Source organism: Pristiophorus japonicus, chromosome 3 (assembly GCF_044704955.1).
Source record: "Pristiophorus japonicus isolate sPriJap1 chromosome 3, sPriJap1.hap1, whole genome shotgun sequence".
NCBI lineage: Eukaryota > Metazoa > Chordata > Chondrichthyes > Pristiophoridae > Pristiophorus > Pristiophorus japonicus.
This window is the reverse complement of record NC_091979.1, coordinates 92,152,186-92,166,970: the sequence shown is the minus strand read 5'-3', so window position 1 is coordinate 92,166,970 and position 14,785 is coordinate 92,152,186. Positions and strand designations below refer to the sequence as shown.

Sequence of the window (14,785 nt, the reverse complement as noted above, 5' to 3'; positions counted from 1 at the left end):
CTCTCTCCGTCTCCCACCTCCAGTTGCTCGGTGACTCCATATTTCTAAAGCAGCTTCCTCTGCTGTTGTAAGGTTTGCAAATGATGGAGAGCCACTGCCAGTTCTCTCCCTCTTATTTTGGGCTCACTTTTCCTGCAAGGAGGGAAAGCAGAGAAAGTTGAGTGAGAGTGACGGAATGAGTGTAAGGAATGGATGGGTTAGATTTTTAGAGGGAGTCTATGACAGAGTGGGGTGCCAAAGCCTCCTATATGTTGTTAGTTGGTATGATTGCACCAGGATGAGGATGAGTATGAGAGGTGGTTAGTCAGATGGGGTTTGATACTTGAACATGGCTTTCTTTGACCTCACAAAAGCCTTTGACACTTTCGGCTGTCCCCAAAAATTTGTCACCACCCTCCGCCTGCTCCACGGTGACATGCAAGCCTTGATCCTGACCAACAGATCCACCACAGACCCAATCCATGTCTGGACTCGGATCAAGCAGGGCTGCATTATCACGCCAACCCTCTTCTCGATTTTCCTCGCTGCAATGCTCCATCTCACTCTCAACAAACTCCCTACTATAAAACCAATGGGAATCTATTCAACCGTTGTCCTCCAGGCTAGATCCAAGGTCGTCCCATCCTTTGTCATCGAACTACAGTATGCGGACGACGCTTGTGTTTGCGCATATTCAGAGGCCGAACTCCAAGCCATCGTCAACATCTTCACCGAGGCGTATGAAAGAATGGGCCTTACAGCAAACATCCGTAAGACAAAGGTCTTCCACCAACCTGACCCCGCCACACAGCACTGCACCCCCGGTCATCATAATCCATGATGCGGCCTTACACAATGTATACCATTTTCCATACCTCGGGAGCCTACTTTCAGCAAGGGCAGACATCGATGACGAGGTACAACACCACCTTCAGTGTACCAGCGGAGCCTTCAGTTGCCTGAGGAAGAGAATGTTTGAAGACCAGGACCTCAAATCTGGCACCAAGCTTATGGTCTACAGGGCAGTAGTGATACCCAACCTCCGATATGGCTCAGAGATGTGGACCATTTACAGTAGCCATCTCAAAGCGCTGGAGAAGTATCACCAACGCTGCCTCCACAAGATCCTGCAAATCCACTGGGAGGATAGATGCATCAATGTCGGTGTTCTCGATCAGGCCAACATCCCCAGCATCGAAACACTGACCACACTCGACCAACTCCGTTGGGCGGGCCACATCGTCCGCATGCCCGACACGAGACTCCCAAAGCAAGCGCTCTACTCGGAACTCCGACACGGCAAGCGAGCCCCAGGTGAGCAGAGGAAATGTTTCAAGGACACCCTCAAAGCCTCCTTGATAAAGCGCAATATTCCCACCAGCACCTGGGAATCCTGGCCCAAGACCACCCTTAGTGGAGGAAGAGCATCCGGGAGGGCGCTGGGCAACTCGAGTATCGCCACCGAGAGCTTGCAGAAACCAAGCGCAGAGAGCGGAAGGAGCAAACCAGACTCCCCACCCATCCTTTCCTTCAACCACTGTCTACCCCACCTGTGACCGAGACTGTAATTCCCATATTGGACTGTACAGTCACCTGAGAACTCTCTTTTAAAGTGGAAGCAAGTCTTCCTCGATTTCGAGGGACTGCAATGATGATGGTAAAGTAGATAGAGAGAGAGGCATGGGTGGAGGTGCAAGCTATGTTGATGGGAGTAAGGATGTGCAGGAGTAGGGTTGGGAAGGGAGAGTGATGGGGAGCGATGAGAGGTGCAGCAGGATGAAGTTCAGTGTGGTTTTTCACTCACATTTCCTGATCTAATGAGATTAAAACGTTTGCAGCAATGCACCCAGGTCCTCCTGACCACATTCCTGTTGTTGACCTCCTCTGCAATCTCCAACCAGCTGTTTCAGTCTCCTGGGATCTTTCGAAGAAAAGAGGATCTCGCTGCATGTTCTGACTCCCTCAACAATGATATGGAGGGAGTCATTGGAGAACCTGGGTACAGCCCTTTTCCTCTGTGCAGTCATTTCCAATGTGTTTGCAGCACTCCAATGCTGTAGTGCAATGACTGCACTATTTTAGATTAACCATCAAATCTAATGTGGCCATGGCTCCTTTAAATATCCCAGCTGAAATGTATCATGGATGACGTCAGCAAACCGATTTAATTGGGCCAGGTAATGTGCAGGGCGGCCTTAATAGGCCCTATTGACGTAAAGTCATTTTGTGCAGCGGGTTGATTCCGGAAATGAAGGGGTTAACTTATGAGGAAAGGTTGAGTACTTGGGCCTCTACTCATTGGAATTCAGAAGAATGAGAGATGATCTTATCGAAATGTATAAGATTATGAGGGGGCTTGACAAGGTGGATGCAGATAGGATGTTTCCACTGATAGGGGAGACTAGAACTAGGATGCATAATCTTAGAATAAGGGGCCGCCCATTTAAAACTGAGATGAGGAGGAATTTCTTCTCTCAGATGGTTGTAAATCTGTGGAATTCGCTGTCTTAGAGAGCTGTGGAAGCCGGGACATTGAATAAATTTAAGACAGAGATAGACCGTTTCTTAACCGATAAGGAATTAAGGGGTTATGGGGAGCGGGCAGGGAAGTGGACCTGAGCCCATGATTGGATCAGCCATGATCGTATTAAATGGCGGAGCAGGCTCGAGGGGCTGTATGGCCTACTCCTGCTCCTATTTCTGATGTTCTTATGTTGATGATGGAGTCAGCAGCGGGCTTGTGACCCGTCATGGTCACTGCCTGCACCAGACCTGCCTAGGTAAGGAAAATTCCAGCCTTGGAGCACTGTGAACAGTTATGCTTTCCATATTACAAAAAGGATATAGAAGCACTGGAGAAGATGCAAAAATGATTTACAAGGGTGTTACCCGACCTGTGAGGTTATAACTGTAAAGTCCTGTCCCCGTAGTACAGATTCACACGAGGCACATACTGAAGTCAAGGTCACTCAGAATCTGCACCTTTATTACACAGCTCTCAAATGCCACACTTGCCTGAGACCTGTCCTTATATACCTGTCTGGAACAGGTATCCAGTGTCTCCTGCAAGTGCACCCCTGGTGGTAAGATAAGCTTGTGGTTACAGGTCATCTCTGGTTACAGTCATGTATAGCATGGTAAGATACAGTTATGTACAGTAGTGTGAGATACATGACATCACCCTCCCCCAAGGTCTTATTGTCTTTATAGGTTCAATCTCTCAGGTGGTCTACGCTCTCGCGTGGAGTGTCTTAATTGTGGTTCAGTTGTTTGCCTTGGTGCCTGTTGTTCTTTCGGGGTGATTGCTGGTATCTTGCCTGGGCTGTGGTGTGAGTTCCACATTGTAGTATTCCTCTGGTTCAGCAGTGTTGTTGGTAAATCTACTTTTGACTTGACCTACATGCCTCCGGCAGGTTTGGCCATTGTCCATTTGTACCACCAGTAGCCTGTTTCCTTCCTTGCCTGTTACTGTCTCTGCAAGCCATTTGGGACCCATGCCATAGTTTAGCACAAACACTTTGTCCCCTATCTCATTCCACCACCCCTCGAATTTTGGTCATGGTACTCGGTTAGCTTATAGCGCTTTGCCTCACCGATTTCATGCATGTCTGGGAGGATTAATGAGAGCCTTGTCTTTAAGGTTCATTTCATTAATAGTTGCACGGGGGGAACTCCAGTCAATGAATGCGGACGAGATCTGTATGCCAGCAGCAGTCACGACAGGTGGCCCTGCAGCGTGGGACCTTGGATTTTGAGCATGTCTTGTTTAATGATCTGCACTGCTCGCTCCGCCTGGCCGTTGGAGGCCGGCTTGAACGGTGCCGTCTTAATGTGATTTATGCCGTGGTCACTTATAAGATCTTGGAATTCTGCGCTGGTGAAGCACGGACCATTATCACTGACCACTATGTCAGGAATGCCGTGCGTTGCGAACATGGTTCCAAGGCTCTCCATAGTGGTGGAGGTGGGTGCTCGAGTTTAAAATGGTGCATTCGATCCACTTTGAAAATACATCTACAATGACGAGGAACAGTTTGCCCATGAATGGGCCCGCATATTCTACGTGCACCCGCGACCACGGTTTGGTGGGCCAGGGCCAGGGGCTCAGGGGGGTCTCCCTGGGGGCATTACTGAGTTGGGCACAAATGGTGCACTGTCGGACACAGAGCTCCAAGTCCGCGTCAATGCCAGGGCACCAGACGTGGGATCTGGCTATGGCCTTCATGAGAACGATCCCTGGGTGCTCGCAGTGGAGCTCCCAGACAAATGTCTCTCTGCCTCGCAGAGGCATAACTATTCGGCTGCCCCACATCAGGCAGTCTGCTTGAAGTGACAGCTCATGCATGCGCCTATGGAAAGGTTTGATCTCCTCGGGGCAGGCATCGCGAGCCTCTGCCCAGTCACCAGTTAGGACACATCTTTTTACTAGGGATAACGTGGGGTCGCTGGTCGTCCAGGCTCTGATTTGGTGAGCCATCATGGGCGAACCTGTGGACTCAAAGGCATTGATTGCCATGACTATCTCACAGTCCTGTTCGTCAGACCCTTCTGTGGTTGCCAGGGGTAGCCTGCTAAGCGCGTCAGCACAGTTGTCTGTGCCTGGTCTGTGTCTTATGGTGTAATCGTAAGACACCAGCATGAGTGCCCACCGTTGAATGCACGCCGAGGCGTTGGCGTTTATTGTCTTGCTTTCGGATAGTAGGGACGTGAGGGGCCTGTGGTCGGTTTCTAATGCGAACTCAGCCCCGAAAAGGTATTGGTGCATCTTTTTGACACCGTACACGCACGCGAGCGCCTCCTTCTCCACCATTCCGTACCCGCGCTTTGCCCGCGAAAGTGACCTGGAGGCATAAGCTATGGGTTGTAATTTACCCGCACTATTGACATGTTATAAACGCGCCCGACCCCGTACACTGACGCATCACATGTAAGAACTAGCTTTTTACCTGGATCAAAGAAAGCCAAAACACTGTTGGAACACAGAAGCTTGCGTGCCTTAATGAAGGTGCGTTCCTGGGCGTCCCCCCAAAACCAATCACACCCCTTTCTGAGTAGCACGTGGAGAGTCTACAGCAGCGTGCTTAAGTTCTGCATAATGTTCCCAAAGTAATTGAGTAGCCCGAGAAAGGCGCGCAGTTCTGAGACATTCCGGGGCCTGGGTGCCAGGCGAATTGCTTCGGTTTTGGACTCTGTTGGGCGGATTCTATCAGCGGCAATCCTTCTGCCCAAAAATTCAACCTCGGGTGCAAGAAACAGGCACTTTGATTTCTTAACTCTTAGGCCTACCCGATCCAACCACTTTAGTACTTCCTCCAAATTGCGGAGATGGGAGTCGGTGTCCCTGCCCGTGATAAGTATGTCATCTTGAAATACAACCGTCCCCGGGATGGACTTGAGCAGACTCTCCATGTTGCGCTGGAATATGGCAGCTGCCGACCTGATGCCCAATGGGCATTGATTGTACATGAAAAGGCCTCGATGTATGTTGATGGTGGTGAGTAGCTTGGACTCATCGGTCAATTCTTGCGTCATATACACAGATGTGAGATCTAGTTTTGAGAAAAGTTTTCCTCCAACCAATGTGGCAAATAAGTCCTCCGCTCTGGGCAGTGGGTATTGGTCCTGTAGGGAGACTTTGTTTATGGTAGATTTGTAGTCCCCACAGATTTGTACGGATCCATCAGGCTTCATGACTGGGACGATGGGACTTGCCCAGTGGCTAAATTCACGGGTGAGATAATGCCTTCCCGCAGAAGCCTGTCCAGTTCATGTTCAATCTTTTCCCTCATCACATAGGGCACAGCTCTAGCCTTGTGATGGACCGGTCTAGCATCCTGTGTGATGTAGATTTTGACTTTAGCCCCTTTGAAGGTGCCCAAACCTGGCTGAAAGAGATGTTCAAATCGACTTAGAACTGTTGAGCATGAGGTCTGTTCCTCTGACGACATGGCGTGAACATCATCCCATTTCCAGTTAAGTTTTGCAAGCCAGCTTCTCCCCTGCAGTGCTGAGAGATCTCTGGGGACAATCCACAGGGGAAGTCGGTTTGTGTGTGACTGAGAGCATGGCGCCGCCGAGTACTGGGACGATTTCTTTAGTATCGGTCCTTAGTTTGGTGTCGACCCTTGTGAGTTTTGGTCTGTCTCTTTTGTGTGGCCACAGCTGTTCAAATTGTTGAGCACCCATGAGAGATTGACTCGCTCCCGTATCCAGCTCCATGTTGACGGGTATCCCGTTGAGTAGGACCCTCATCATTATTGGAGGCATCTTGTTGTAGGAGCAGTGCCCATTGATTGTGTTGACTCGTTGTACATTGGTGTCCCGGGTACTGTCCCCACCGTCTTCTGGTCCGCTTTCCAACCCTTCCGATTCGTACACCAGCCGAGCTGCCGTTTTTCTGTACATGCGGGCCAGATGCCCTGTATAGTCGCAGTTTCTGCAAACAGAATGCTGAAATTCTGATGAGTGCCTTCCCCCACATCTCCAGCACAGACCGCTTCCATTGTTTCCAAAGAATGAGCTGTGTCCGGCTGATCTCTCTTGAGCTTCTCTCAGTTTGTAGTTGATTGCTCGCATTGTGGGTTGATGAGGTATGAACGGCCATTCATGTGGCCCTTGATGGCTTCTGGCGCCACTGCCTGCTGTTGCGGGCCGCTCTCCTGCCTTTGTCTGTGTGTGGAGATAGCAGCTTGTTTCACGCTGTGAACCCCTTGTTCCGATGTTTCGTTAGTTGTCGTACCTGCAGTGTAGATCAACCTCGTTTCTTCTTCTGCCAAGAATGTCTGTGCAACCAGTGCTGCTGCCTCTAGGGTCAAGTTCTTGGTTTCTATGAGCTTTCAGAATATGCCTGCATGGCCTATTCCTTCAGTAAAAAAGTCTCTCAGTACTTCTCTCCTTAGTTCATCGGAGAACTCACATAAGCTAGCCAACCTCCGAAGTTCCGCCACAAAGTCAGGTATGCTCTGGCCCACACAGCGTCTATAGTTGTAGAACCTGTGTCTGGCCATGTGTAGGCTGCTCGCTGGCTTCAGGTGGTCTCTTACCAGTGTGCTCAACTCATCAAACGACTTGCTTGCTGGTTTCTCGGGTGCCAGCAGGTCCTTCATTAAAGCGTATGTTTTCAAGCCACAGCTGCTCAAGAGATGGGCTCTTCTCTTGTCTGCCTTGTCGTTGCCTAACCAGTCTTTGGTTAGATGGAGAAAACATATTTCCACTTGCTGGGGAGTCCAACACTGGGGCCATAAATATAAGTTCATCACTAACAAATCCAATAGGGATTCAGGGGAAACTTCTTTACTCAGAGTGGTGCGAATGTGAAACTTGCTACCACATGAAGTGGTTGAGGCAAATAACATAGATGCATTTAAGGTAAAACTAGATAAATATATGAGGGAGAATGAAATAGATGGATATATTGTTACAGTGAGATGAAGTAAAGTGGGAAGAGCTCGTGTGGAACATAAATACCTGCATAGACCTGTTCGGCCGAATAGCTTGTTTCTATTCTGCAATTTCTATGTAATTCTATGTAACTTCATTTAATAACAACAAAAGGTGGAAAACATATGGAGATAGTGTTGTGCTCTTCATGGTGGATTGGTGTATCTCTCCCCATAGTTCTATCAGACTCTAACTCTATCAAATGTAACAATTCATTTTATTTTTCCTCAATGAAAATATTAAATGCTGTACATTACAGAAAATTAGGTGTCTGGATAGTAAATTAAAGGCTGCATTATAATCGCAAGGGTTCAGGTTGAATGTATAAACCTCTTGCACTTCACTCGTTATAGCATCATTCAATTTCAGCATTGGAATTCGTACATTTCCATTTTTCCGTAAATCATTCCATTGATATTTGGATGTGACCACAGTTCACAATCAATGCTAGGGGAAGCTAAATGATTGTTGAATTGGATAATACGTGCTGCAAAACAACAAATAATGTATTCCTGTGGAACTGACAGGTTTAACTGAAAATTAATGCCTACCAGAATTTTCTATGATTATTATTATTCTTAATACTTTACTCACTTTATTGCTTTTTTCCCCCATAGATTTTTGTTTATTCTCTTGGGGCCTCTTGGTAAAGGTCCACAATATCATGAAATTGGCAGGTCGATTGCAACCCTGATGACTGATGAGGCAAGTGCTGAATTCCAAAGTATTTAATTTAATGTGTTCTAGCAATATCTGTTGCACACTTTGATCATTAATCACAATCTTGTAATCTGACTAATGTCATAATTTTTGGAGAATACTACAAAGCTTAAATTACATTGGGGACTGGACTGTACAATAAATTGTTCATGAGTTTGAGAGGACAAGGGTTTAATTTCAATTATGGTACATAGGAAGCTACATTTTATGTCTGTGTCATCACGACCGAGGAAACAAGAATTACATATACCCAGGGTTTGGAACCATTTAAAAAAATGTTTAAGTAGTATCATTATTCAGAATGATTCATGTAGGCACAGATATGCTAACATCACAGCTGTGTTAGGAGAAGAGCCGAGGGCCCAGTGGCAACACTGCGATATGTGTGTGCACTCAGTCCGTGCAGCAGAGCAGGTCTCCAGTCGTCCTGGTTAACCCTTGCCACTGGATAAAGGCCTAGCTCTGTCAAGCCCATGTGGTGGCTGATGTGCAATGTTAAAAAAATCCGCGCACAGGCATCTTCCAGCCCTCGAGTTCAGGACTGCAATATCGGGTCCTTCATTGAAACATTTGCAAACTCATTTCTTTTGGTGTGGAAGCAAGTCATCCTTGTTCCAGGATCCGCCTATGATGATGATGTTAGGAGTTGAATTAAGTTGTTGATCTTCATACAATGAATCTGTCTTTTGTTCTTCTGTAATTCATGCTTTCATTTATGTTTAAGAAAATTTACCAAATGAGAACATTTCACCTGACATCATTGTTTAACAACTCAGAATTATTCATTATTGTAGACACATAAATATTTTAATTATCACAATGACTGATTGAAAGAGTATCTTTGAAGATGTATTTATGGATATGATTTAGATATTTTGGCAATGTGCCAAATCTATGATGATCAGTTTTAGGGCTGTATTTTCCCCACCATTGGGCTCCGTTTTTTTGGCGTCTGTTGATTTTTTTTTGAGCAATCTTGATTTTGCAACTTTGCTCAAAGTTTGTATGCCGGTAGCGACTGTCTGCGCCGGATTTTTTGTACGCCAGATCTTTTTGCGCAGGTCTGATTGAAACCTGATTTCTGCACCGTTTTAGGCCATTTTTGCCAACACCGATTTTTTTTCAGGACGGCGCACAGTACCAATCAGAAATATCCTATGTTAACTTAAGGAAATCGGTGCTGAGTATATTTCTGAATTTTTGGAGCGAGGGAAGAAGACAATTTAAAGCACAAATTCAAGACGATTTTTGCAGAGCGAACTCAGAAAATAACTCAGAATTCCCACAGATTGTTAGAAATTTAATTTTTTCCATGTTATGTGAGAAGGCAAATTGTGACTCCACCCCACCACAGAATCTCTGCTCACGGAGCTCCAGGCACAGGTTGGAGGAGTGCCGGCCGGCAGCAGGATCGCTCCCTCGGTCAGACACAAGCACAGGAGCTCGGCACTTGGATTCCACCACCCCCCGGGCTTCTTTCCATGCTGAGCGCCAATCTCCTATGTTTCTGTCCATCCGAGGGAGCGATCCTGCCAGCATGCACTCCGAACTGTGCATCGGAGACGGCACAGTAGCAGATATACGCATTTCTGCAAAAGCTATGAATAGTGCCATAAATCACTGTGCGTCGCGTCTCCATAGAGACAGAGCTTAGTGTTGCGCATGCGCAGACCAGCGTGTGGTCCATTCTACTAGGGCATCACCCAGCAAAGGTGTGAGTGCTTCAGTAAGTACTGTCTCACAATAACAAGAATAACAAAATTAACAATAATAATTATGGGTGCAACTCTGACTATGTCTCATGTAATAAGGTTGATTTGCATGCATGCCATGCAGAGTTGACGGATAATACGACGCCACCGTCGCAGAAGCCAGATCGCTCGGGCATTGATGGGGATTAGGCCATACCCTGATCAAATCTACAGGGACAGGTGCTCATACCTACACCTGAGTGAGGCAAACTGCATTCGCAGGCTGCGATTTAGAAAGAAGATTATCACCGAGATCTGCCAGCTAATCAGGGCAGACATACAGCCAAGAAGTGGCAGGAGGACTCCCCTACCTGTGGAAGTGAAGGCCACTAGAACACTTGCTTTCTATGCTTCTGGCTCAATTCAAGCAGCAACTGGGGACATATCCTGCATCTCGCAGCATGCCACACATTGCTGCTTTCGACAGGTGACTGCTGCACTGTATGCCAAAAGGGATCAGTTCATCAATTTCCCTATGATCACGCAGGCAATTCTTAAAGACAAATCTTAAAGACAAGGAAGCAACTAGGCAAAGATGATATCAAGGTCTCAGTGAATGATTTCATTATTAAGGCAGCTGCTGTCACACTGAAATGCAGTTTCATGATGTTACTGACAGGGGGGAGGATAAAAGAGCAGCGTGGGCCCCTGGAACATCGTGAGCCACCCTGACCTGTGAGAGAACACCACTGCAGGTCGGGAGGATAAAAGAGCATACCACTGTAGCTTCCAGCACGAGCTGCTACAAGTATGCGACAGCTGCGAAGTAGGCAACTGAGTGACGTTATCAAAACCCAGGTCACCATTTGGAGCGTGGGCAGGAACATCGGCAGGGCCCAGGTACAGTGGAGGAGCGGGAAGGTCGGGCAGATGAGCGGTGAGAGATCATGGCGGAGGTGCGGCGAATGTTTGTGGCGGAGGAGCTGCGAGAGATCGTGACAGAGGAATAGTGAGAGATTGTTGTGAAGGTGTGGCGAATGTTTGTGGCGGAGGAGCGGCGAGAGATCATGATGGCGGAGCGGTGGGAGATTGTGGCAGAGGTGCGGCAAATGTTTGTGTCGGAGGAGCAGTGAAAGATCGTGGCGGAAGTGTAGCAAATGAGGGTACGGGGCTCAGAGGAGCTGAGGGCCCAGGGGCAGCACGAATGTGTTGTGTATGCCCACTCGGTCCGTGCAGCAGAGCAGGTCTCCAGTCATCCTGGTTAACCCTTGCCACTGGATAAAGGCCTAGCTCTGCCAAACCCGTGTGGTGGCTAATGTGCAACGGTCACCACACGTTAAAAAAATCCACGCACAGGCATCTTCCACCCCTTCAATTGGAGTTCAGGACTGGAATATTGGGTCCTTCATTGAAATAGCGGTGAACCCATGTGGAAGCAAGTCATCCTCGTTCGAGGGACCGCCTATGATGATGATGATGCCAAAAGGGACCAGTTCATCAATTTCTCTATGACCATGCAGGCAATGCGAGACAGGGCTGTGCGGTTCTCAGAATTGCTGGCTTCCCAAAGGTACAGGATGTGACTGACTGTACCCACATTGTCTTGAGAGCACCTTTGGACGACTCCGAGGTTTATCGCAACAGGAAAGGGTTCCACTCCCTAAATGTCCAGCTCGTCTGCGACAATATGCATTGGATCATGGCAGTGAATGCCAAATATCCAGGTAGCATCCATGATGCTTTCACCCTACGTGAGAGCATTATATTTGTGATGTTTCAGGAGTTGCCAGAAGGGCACAGCTGGTTGCTCAGGGACAAAGGGTATGGGCTTCCCACCTGGCTTATGACCCCACTACACAATCCCCGCACTGAGCCAAAGCGTCATGGGGTCATGACCACTGCATTGAACTCTTCTGCAACTTGTTCCCAAAGTTTTGCTAGTAGAGAGGCTTTCACTTTCTTTTGGCCCATTCTTCCTTTATTCTCAAGCACATTCCAATCTCCTCTCAATGATGTCTACTAAGGGCTCAATTTCTTCTCCTTGAAATCTCTTGGCCCTTCCTCTTTCCCCTTCTCCTTCTCCTTGTCCTTGTCCTTCTCCTTCCCCTTCCCTTGGATCCATCTTTTGCAGCTAAAATTTTGTCCAGATCCAGCTCTAATCCGTATGTGTTCTCAGAAGCTCTTGATCCAGACTAGCAAGTTCACTGTGGATGCACGGGCACACCCGTCACGTGGAAAATATTATTCTTTTTTTTCCGGCGCATGCTCAGAGACTATTCGGCGCACACTTGAAGCTCCACCCCCAGACTTAACTTCGGGTACTGCAGCGGCAAAATTACATTTTACTTTGGCAAAAGTTGCATATTTTTTTCGTTGCAAACGGGCACAAAAAAATCGGCCGTCCATCCTCCTGCGTGCCAAAAATCGGCAAAGGAGAAAATTGAGCCCTTAGTATGTGAGATCAATGACTTGTAAAATGACTTGTGATGTTAAGGGAAAGGAATATCCATCTTGCATATTGATAACATTTGCAGCATATAGGGGTCAAGTTTCGGGCCACGCCTAGAACGGCGCAGCCCCGCGAGCCACGCCTGATTTCCGCGCTCAAAACCACGCCGAAAACTTACCTCGGTATTCTCCAGTCCCTCAGGTTGATCCAGGCCCTCAGCGCAGTGTAGCACAAGCTGTGGGGGGCGGAGCCAGGTCCCTGCACTGAAAACAGTGCCGGGACCTCTGCACATGCGCGCTACAGTTGCGCGCATGTGCAGTAGCTCCAGGCGCCTGAAACTGTGTGGGAGAGGCCCGGAGCACGCCGCCCCTAGCCCTGGCCGAATGGGCTCACTGGGGCGGGGAAGATCAGACTGCACCTTCCTCCTTCGAGCCCCTGCTCTGGCTGTGTCTCCGGCTCCCTCCCCCTGTTCAGTTCCCGCTCCCTCTGGCTCTCTCCTGCGCCCCCCCCGCCCCCGGTGCTTGCCGCGCCCTCCCCCCCAGCTCCAGCTCCCGCCCTGCTCCGCTCCGGCTCCCCCCCACCCCCGCACCTTCAGATCCGATCCGCTCCATCTTGCTGAGGGCAGCCCCTGCTCGAAGTCTTCGGCCCGGCTTCTTCTCGTCGGCCAGGCCCGTTCAGCCTCCTCCCTCCCTCTCCCCCCTCCCTCCCTCCCTCTCCCCCCTCCCTCCCTCCCTCTCCCTCTCCGTCCCTCTCCTCTCCCCCCTCCCTCCCTCTCCTCTCCCTCCTCCCTCCCTCTCCTCTCCTCCCTCCCTCCAGCCCTCTCCTCCCTCCCTCCCTCTCCTCTCCCCCTCCCTCCCTCTCCTCTCCCCTCCTCCCTCCATCCTTCCCCTCTCCCCCCTCCACTCTCCCCCTTCCCCTCTCCTCCCTCCCCTCTCCCCCTCCCTCCCTCCCTCTCCCCTCCCCCCTCCCTCCCTCTCCTCTCCTCCTTCCCTCTCCTCTAACCTCCTCCCTCCTCTCCCCTCCTCCCTCCATCCTTCCCCTCTCCCCCCTCCCCTCTCCCCCCTCCCCTCTCCCCCTTCCCCTCTCCTCCCTCCCCTCTCCCCCTCCCTCCCTCTCCTCTCTACCCTCCCTCCCTCTCCTCTCCTCCCTCCCTCTCCTCTAACCTCCTCCCTCCCTCTCCTCTCCCCTCCTCCCTCCCTCCCTCCCTCCCCTCTCCCCCCTTCCCTCCCTCCCTCTCTCCCCCCTCCCTCACTCTCTCTCCCCTCCCTCCCTCACTCTCCCCTCCCTCTCTCTCCCCTCCCTTTCTCTCCCCCCTCACTCTCCCCTCCCTTCCTCCCTCCCCCCTCTCTCTCCCCCCTCTCTCCCCTCTCTCTCCCCCCCTTTCCTCTCTCCTCTCCCTTCCTCTCTCCTCTCCCTCCCCCCTCCTCTCCCTCCTCTCCCTCTCCTCTCCCCCCTCCCTCTCCTCTCCCCTCCCTCTCCCTCTCCTCTATCCCCCCCCTCTCCTCTTCCCCCTCCCTCTCCTCTCCCCACCCCCCCCCTCCTCGCTGTCAGAAACACATAGACACTGACACAGACAGAGAGAGACACACTGATAGACAGACGGAGAGAGAGAGACACTGACAGAGACAGAGAGAGACACACTGGGGGGGACCCCGTCCCAGCATGCTGTTAGAGGGCTCCCGGTGCTGCAGTCGGTGAGTAGAAACTTAATTTACTCCATTCTAAACTAGTTGCTCCAAAAAAATAGGAGCAACTCAGGCCGAAACTTGACCCCTTAAAGTCAGCTACTTCAAAAGCAGTTTTCTGTTCAATTCTAAAATCAAAAATGATGAATGGTTTTAGAAATTCTGAGGATTAGTTAATGTTGGTGCCTCTTCAGCCAAAATGGTTTCACTAAACTCAATTAAGAAAAGAAACAGATGTCTCTTAGACGCAAAGCAATTCTATTTTGCTGCCACTTAATTTTTACAAAGGAACATTAGGAACAGGAGTAGGCCATTTAGCCCCTCGAGCCTGCTACACCATTCAATTAGATCATGACTGATCTGCGCCTCAACTCTTTAACCTGCCCTTGTTCCATAGCCCTTGATACCCTTACCTAACAAAAATCTATCTATTTCAGTCTTGAAACACTAATTGACCTAGCATTCACAGCCTTTTGGGGCAGAGTTTTCCAGATTACTATTACCCTTTGTGTGAAAAAATGCTTCCTGATTTAATTCCTGAATGGCCGAGTTCTAATATTAAGATTACGTCCCCTTGCTGTTGACTACCCCCTCTCTCCCCCCCACCGCACGAAAGGAAATAGTTTCTCTGTAAGCTTACCGTATCTAATCCGTTTCACATTTTAAGCATCTCCATCAGATCACCCCTCAATCTTCTATACTGAAGGGAATACTAGCCAGGTTTACCACCTGTCCTCATAACTTAACCTTAAGCCCTGGTATAATTTTAGTGAATTTGCATTGCACCTCCTCCAAGGGCAATATATCTTTCCTGAGGTATG

At 49.3% G+C, this 14,785-nt stretch overlaps 1 protein-coding gene across 1 annotated transcript in view; it reads left to right on the top strand.

The window, feature by feature from the left end:
- Positions 1 to 14,785, top strand: part of LOC139254146 (sodium-driven chloride bicarbonate exchanger-like) — a 319,096-nt gene that overhangs the window by 157,901 nt on the left and 146,410 nt on the right. The window contains exon 10 of the mRNA XM_070873648.1: positions 8,037 to 8,124. Coding sequence (XP_070729749.1) covers positions 8,037 to 8,124 — 88 coding nt within the window. The remainder of the gene's footprint in view (positions 1 to 8,036; positions 8,125 to 14,785) is intronic.